This window comes from Squalius cephalus (assembly GCF_949319135.1).
Source record: "Squalius cephalus genome assembly, chromosome: 5".
NCBI lineage: Eukaryota > Metazoa > Chordata > Actinopteri > Cypriniformes > Leuciscidae > Squalius > Squalius cephalus.
This window is the reverse complement of record NC_137126.1, coordinates 24,623,279-24,630,114: the sequence shown is the minus strand read 5'-3', so window position 1 is coordinate 24,630,114 and position 6,836 is coordinate 24,623,279. Positions and strand designations below refer to the sequence as shown.

The 6,836-nt window shown below is 36.4% G+C and overlaps 1 protein-coding gene across 1 annotated transcript; it reads left to right on the top strand.

The window, feature by feature from the left end:
• The first annotated feature begins 2,185 nt into the window (after window positions 1-2,185).
• On the top strand, window positions 2,186-6,613 carry wdr54 (WD repeat domain 54). The gene is made up of 9 exons (XM_079871294.1): window positions 2,186-2,950; window positions 3,108-3,170; window positions 3,247-3,313; window positions 3,454-3,510; window positions 3,639-3,766; window positions 3,869-3,969; window positions 4,667-4,829; window positions 5,041-5,115; window positions 5,774-6,613. Exons 1-9 carry the CDS (start codon window positions 2,717-2,719, stop codon window positions 5,903-5,905), a joined length of 1,020 nt encoding a protein of 339 aa, XP_079727420.1. The 5' UTR covers window positions 2,186-2,716; the 3' UTR covers window positions 5,906-6,613.
• The last annotated feature ends 223 nt before the right edge of the window (window positions 6,614-6,836 follow it).

The window sequence follows — 6,836 nt, the reverse complement described above, 5'->3', positions numbered from 1 at the left end:
CCACAGAGTGCTAACAATTAGATCTTTCACAACTGAATATCAAAAGAGATTTTGATATCTGTATGTAGGAGGGTTACAGGCAGCCTCTTGTTTGTCAATGTGCTGCAAAAAGTGTAATTAGGATAATCTTTATTTTTTTATTGGCAAAAAAAAAACCCAAAAACAAATAATATGTGGTTTTGTTTGTTTGAAAAACTAAATCTGTATATTAACCCTTTTACATAGAGGTCAATACAGTGGACAGCTATTAAAAAGCCATTTTGTGTAGGCTATGCATTATGGCATAGTTGCACATAGTGCATGATATACACTGTCACCAAGTGGCAATCCTTTGTGTTTTTTTTTAGACCTTCGGAATATCCATCCATTCCTTCTATCCTAGGAGACTCTTGCAGTTAAAAAAACAAACATAAAAAGTAACATCCAAGGAATTGTGTCATTGTTGAATTGATAACATATGTGCACAATTTATGTAAAATGCAAAATATGTGTAAAAAAAAGTCTTGTTTTTCATGTCCTAGAAGCAGCAAAAACACATAAGGAAAAAAATCCTGTCTGTGGTTATCATATTTCATGCATTTAAGGGTTAAGGTAATACAAAAAAAAAAAAAAAAAAACACCAGAAACAATAATCATAAAATATATATATTTTTTAATAATGTAACTTTAATAAAGTTAAAGCACTTGTTTTGTATTTTGGGCTGGGGATTTTTTTATATACACAATTCATTTTTGTATAATATTATAAAATAAAAATACATTTTGTTCTATCTTCATTTAATGCATTATTTTAGTAAAAAAATCAAGCAAAAGTATCTTATTCATACGAGGCAGATTAGTGCCATCTGGTGGAGGGGGGAAAACTGAATAAAATGTAATGACAAAACCACTAGAAGGCTGTATATTTTCCCAAGCTGTTGAGAAGGTGATGATCTGCATCATAATCCTCTTCATCAGAAGGCTATTTTTGTGTGTGCTCTCCTCATCAGACTCAGAGTGTCAAGGAATGTGTCATCTTCTTATGAGGGGTATATTTGTGCACCAGTGTTCTCTAGCTCTATACCTTTTCTTTTTTCTTTTGGTAGCTCTACCCTCAATTCCGTGAATTTTTTTTTCTTCCACAGCACAAAGAAACCAATGGAAACATCCAGCATGCTGAAAAACAGTGCCACAGGCCAGCAATTTGTCTTCTGTGGGAGCTCTGGCATGCACACAGTTCCAACCATGGTCAATTTTCCCTGAAGAAGCTCTGTGCAAAAGGCAATGTGAAGAAATAGTCGCACGTTGTGTGTCCCTGGAGAGCAGCTGTCACTTGGAGTACAATGCGTCTGCCCTGATTTCTTTCAGGCTGTGCCCCACCAATTTTCCCGTGTAGACTGGCAAATTCCAGGCATAGCTTGTACTGGCATCACAGGCTGCCACGATTTGAATGCAATATTTGACAGCTTTACTTGTATTAAACCCATTAAAGCCATTTTTCCCATCTGTCACTAAGAGTTTGTTGTGTTCTCTCCTGGCACGTCGTTTCTTTGTCATCAAATCGGATGACCCTTAAAATTTTTTGAAAATTGCACAGTGGCATGATGGCCCGAAAAATCACCCTCCCTGATTCAGCATGCCATAGTTGTGGCTTCATAGACACCAGCAAACATGAGAAGACAAAAAAATGCTTGTATATTAGTCCAGTCTAAAATCAATCCATTAGAAATACAGCAAACACAAATTTGTCATGTCAACCATCATTTGAGCTTTAGGCTATAGAAAAATTATTTTGATGAACACCCCCCATTTTAGCACTGCTGTTTCAGAACATCTTTTACAAAAAGGTTCAGGCTCATTATACTATACAAAATATTGTTTAGCATGGTAATTAGATATTGATTATAAATACAATATTTTCCCCAAACAATACAACCTATGAAACTATTAAAATAATAGCATCTGTTTGAAACAATATATGGATTTTTTTTTTATTGTTTTTTGAAAATGAACATACATATAACCATACAGAACATAGATAGATAGATAGATAGATAGATAGATAGATAGATAGATAGATAGATAGATAGATAGATAGATAGATAGATAGATAGATAGATAGATAGATAGAGCAAATAATAATTAAAAAAAAGCTGTAGCCTATGTCTTTAAGACGCTCAGAAGCGTGCGTCACTCCGTGCACGGCAGATAATTGTGACGTTCTACACAGGTACACATGTCTGCTCCGTCACTATGGCTGCAAGAGACGCGAGATGGTGATGAGACCTTGCTTGAATACAATTAGACAAAAAATATTCATTATACCTCTTCTCCGACGTTGACTGGCCTAATAACATGCGAAACTGCGTATGTAATTTCCATATTAGGCGCCATTCTATCAACTAGTTGCACTGAAACGAAAGGCTTGGCTATAATTACCGTTATTTATGTCTCACGCGCGATTACATGGTAAATAATGATGTCTGGGATTAATTAAATGTCAGTGTGTTGTTACTGGAAAAGAAGCAGTATTTTATACTTTACATCTTGCCGCGTTGAACCAGCCTGGACATAACTTAACGTTACCTCTAAAATCCGATTTAGTGTTGGTTTGAACAGCACCGCCCTAATTCTCTAGTCTCAAGAAACTCTCAGCATTTACAATTGCCCATTTTGTTTGGAACTGATTTCCAAGTCCTGCTTCGCATTTCGGAAACAACATCCCTACTCTTCAAAAATGGCGAAAATGTACCACAAAGAGAAAAGCATTCCGATAAAGAGCAGCGCGTCCGCGCTCTACAACAACCTGAGCGTCCTGCGCATCGCGCCGCGCTGCCTCACCTATTTCACGGTGGTCCACGCCAACGTGGTAAACATGGTCAGTGCGTCCTGGGACGGCCTGAACTATTCCCACCGACAGCTGCAATCTAAAGAGGGCAACGTGACCACCAGCTCCTCACTCATCATGCAGGTAAGAGGATTTGAGTCCTACTAAACACTGTTGATTATCTTGTTTGAATGCTGTCACTATTTTAACACCCTAAATTGGTAGGCTGATAGTATTTGTACTTTTCATTGTTTTAACATTTAACCCTAGATTATAATTAACTCTGATTTTTGTCTGACAGGCAGCCTGGTGTGTCCTGCCCTCAAGAGATCTTCTAGTTCTCACTTCTCAGAAAGGAATTCAGGTGGGTCAAGTGTTATGCCATGCTCTTTACATGCACGGGAAACATGACTTAAACTAGGCCTACGTTTATTCATCAGATGTATGAATCAGATGGATCGATTATGGTCTATTGGCATGCCCTGGACACACCAGAGACCCCCACAGGTCAGTGCACACCTCTGTCTCCGTAAATAACGTAAGCGTGTTTATTCATTTTCACCTAATTTGAAGGAAGAACTGTGTGAAATTGGTTGTGATTAACTGCGTACCTAATAAAACTGACATCATCTGTTGTAATTTCCCAGCTAAGGCAGTGTTTGCCCGAGGGATTGCAGCGGTGCGGGAAAAATACATTTGTGTAGGTAAGTAGCTTCATCTGTCAGCAGTGGATATATATAGTAAATATCCGTCTGTTCTAAGCAAGCCATTTATATATTTCCTTAGTGTGTATACTAAAAGTGGCCCTTTCCATTCCTCACACTTTTTTCAGGGGTCTCATCTGGCTCAGTGCTGGTGTTTGACGTTCCCAGTAAAGGCAGTAACATCACCCTGTCTGAGGTTTTGGAGGAACACAAAGAGGCCATTACAGACATGGCCTCTGAGTGCTCAGGAAGTCTGGTATTAACTTCTAATAACTTTCATTTGTCATGTTTGGTTCAGTTGATTTAAATTACTGGTGGCTCAAATGTTTTAATATTAAATTGGCCTCTTTTTTTCCAGGAGGGCATTGCTGATTTAGTAAGCGCTGATGACTCTGGTCTCCTCTGTGTGTGGAAATCAGGAGAGGATTTTCAACTGCTCAACAAGATCCCTGGTTTTGAGTATGTTAGGAAGTAACACTCACTATACAAGAGACCATGGGTTTCATTCATGACAATGGGTTTCATTATTTAGGAGTGTATTCTATATAATTTGAACGTAAAGTGGTCCTTCCCAAAATCTCTCCTCCTGATTTGGAAACACTTTGTAAACCTGAAATTTGATAGTCAAACAAGTGAATTCTAATAATTTATAAATAGGGAGCATGCACGGCATGGCATGCACGCTGATTTTTAATTCGCATACTTCCAGCCCATGAACTACGACAATATGTGAATCCTGTGGGATCTTTTGGACTCCCTTCTTAGGTTTGGCACCAGTATATTGTACAGATGCAAAATAATAATTGGCCATATTTTTAACAAAAAATATTTAAATAATGTGTTAAGCTTGCTGACAAATGCTGGTGCTCAGAATAATCGTGTTCTATAATAAAAACTCACTGATTTTTATTTCATATAACTAATTGGATAATTAATTAATTTTGTGATTATATATTGTTATGGTAAGTGTTATCAAAATGCAGTGTCAGTTTGCCTAAAAGAAAATAAAACGCATCGCTTCATGAATCCGAAAATTTACATCAGAACGACTTTACAAACGGTTTACACAAAAACGTATTCTGCCTGTGTTTCATGAAGTATACCAATACATCATTATAGTACATATATTATTCAAATGTGTATCTTCTTCTCTCAGCACAAGTTGTTCTTCAGTCAAACTGTGGAAGGGCACAGTCATTGCCGGCTATGGGACGGGACAGATCCGTCTGTATGAGGCGGTCACGGGTATACTGCATGCAGAGGTCAATGCTCATGCGCGCTGGATCTACACACTGGACATTGCCCCATTCACTGGCCTGGTGAGAAAAGATGTATACAGTACAGTCTGTGTGTCTTACAATTAATGTATGGATCAGTACATATGTGCACTTTGAGTCTAGTAATCGTATTATTTAAATACATTTTGAGCACAAATAGGCTTAATTAAATGAAGTTTTTCATATTCAGATGTATTCTTAAAATGGTAAACTCTCATATACTGATATTGTTTTCCTTTGTTTAATGAAAAAGCTGCTCTCTGCTGCAGAAGACTCTTGGGTTAGAGTGTGGCATCTGAGCTTGACCCCAGAGACTAACAGTGTAGAGGTAAAACCCTTCACAGACATACACTGCATGTCAAATTTTGGGGTCAGTTTGGGTTTTTTTTCTTCTTCTACAGCAAGATGCATTTAAATGATCAAAAGTTACAGTGAATACATTTATAATGTTAATATCATTTCTATTTCAAATAAATGCTGTTCTTTTGATCTTTCTATTCTTCAAAGAATCTTGAAAAGAATAATGGTTTCCACAAAAATATTAAGCAGCACAACTGTTTTCAACATTGATAATAATAATAATAATAAGTGTTTCTTGAGCAGTAAATCAGCATATTCAAATGATTTCTGAAGGATCATGTGACACTGAAGACTGGAGTAATGACTGTTAAAAATTCAGCTTTGCCATCACAAGAATGAAGTACATTTTAAAATATATTCAAATAGAACACAGTTCTTTTAAATTGTAATTATACTTCACAATATTACACAATGTTTTACTGTATTTTTGATTAAATAAATGCAGCCTTGGTGAGCAAAGAGACTTTCAAAAACATGAAAAAAAATCTTAACCAACCCCAAGCTTTTGTACGGTAGTGTACATGCACTAGAAGTAGTTACATTAAATAAAAACATTTGACTTGATATTTTGTTCTGGAGTATTCAGTGTTGCAAAGCACTTCTCTGCATTTCTCTGCCCTTTCTAGATCGAGCACATGTACAATGAGTGTGTGACTGACACGCAGATCTGTGGAGCCAAGTTCTGTGATGGCGACGGCTACGCATTTGCAGTGACCGGCTATGACTTGAGTGAGATCATTCGCTACACGCAAGCCTAATCAGCATTACATCATGCAAGGTCATGTCTTGACAAAATATTTGTGAATAAATTGGTGTGCATGATAGGCAGTGTCAGGGGGCAGAGAATGTTTTCTTAAAACCGAAAGACACTACCTGAAATTGCCCTAAACAGCCCCACTTGAACACCAGGAGGCTGTGTTAAGTTTGTCTACATGACTGACAGTTGTAATGCATACAAAAATACACTTTTGTGCTCTGATATTGAGGTAAAATGCATAACAAGAGAACATATAGATTACCTTATAATCTGGGTAGAGAAGTATCAATGTAAACAAATTTTAGAAGAGGTAATTCTGTTGTTCTTTTGCTCCTTATATAAATAAATTTACTAAAAATGTATTTTACCTCAATGAAAAATCTGAGGTCTGCAAATGAATCAAATGGAATGTAATCATATTTGTGATTCAGAACACAGAAATGATCAAAATATATTTTATTTAATGTGTAACATAAAAATTGCAGAGGCTATTTTTTTCCAAAGGGAATTATAATGTTCTTTAGATTTGTCTAATAGCCTTTGAAATAATCACATTGTATCTAGATAGTTATTTCAACTTGACGTAAAAGAAAATATTTTATATTTTGTGTCGTTGTCTTAGTTTTTGTTATTCTCTGTTTCATTGTAAGCAGTTGTCAGTGACAGTTCAGCAAACTATTAAAAAATAAAGAAATAGGTTTCACTCATTGACTGTGGCCTTTATTGCAATTAGAAATGTGTACCAGTAGATGGCAATAGAGCTTATGTCTTTAATGTTTTTTGAACATTTGCAACATTTGAGATCAGTATTAAACAGACGTATCATAGAACATATCCAGCATAAATTAGGGTAAGAGTCCTGTGTGCAATGGTTTAATTGTCTCCAGTGTCATCTCTGTGAACTCGTACATTTTTGATCAACTTCAACACAT

Bases quoted from the DNA above. Each gene is read 5' to 3' on its own strand.
- wdr54 (XM_079871294.1), top strand. From the start codon at position 2,717: ATGGCGAAAATGTACCACAAAGAGAAAAGCATTCCGATAAAGAGCAGC. The intron at 3,314-3,453 runs GTCAGTGCACAC...GTAATTTCCCAG, and splicing joins CACACCAGAGACCCCCACAG to CTAAGGCAGTGTTTGCCCGA. The intron at 3,970-4,666 runs GTATGTTAGGAA...TTCTTCTCTCAG, and splicing joins AACAAGATCCCTGGTTTTGA to CACAAGTTGTTCTTCAGTCA.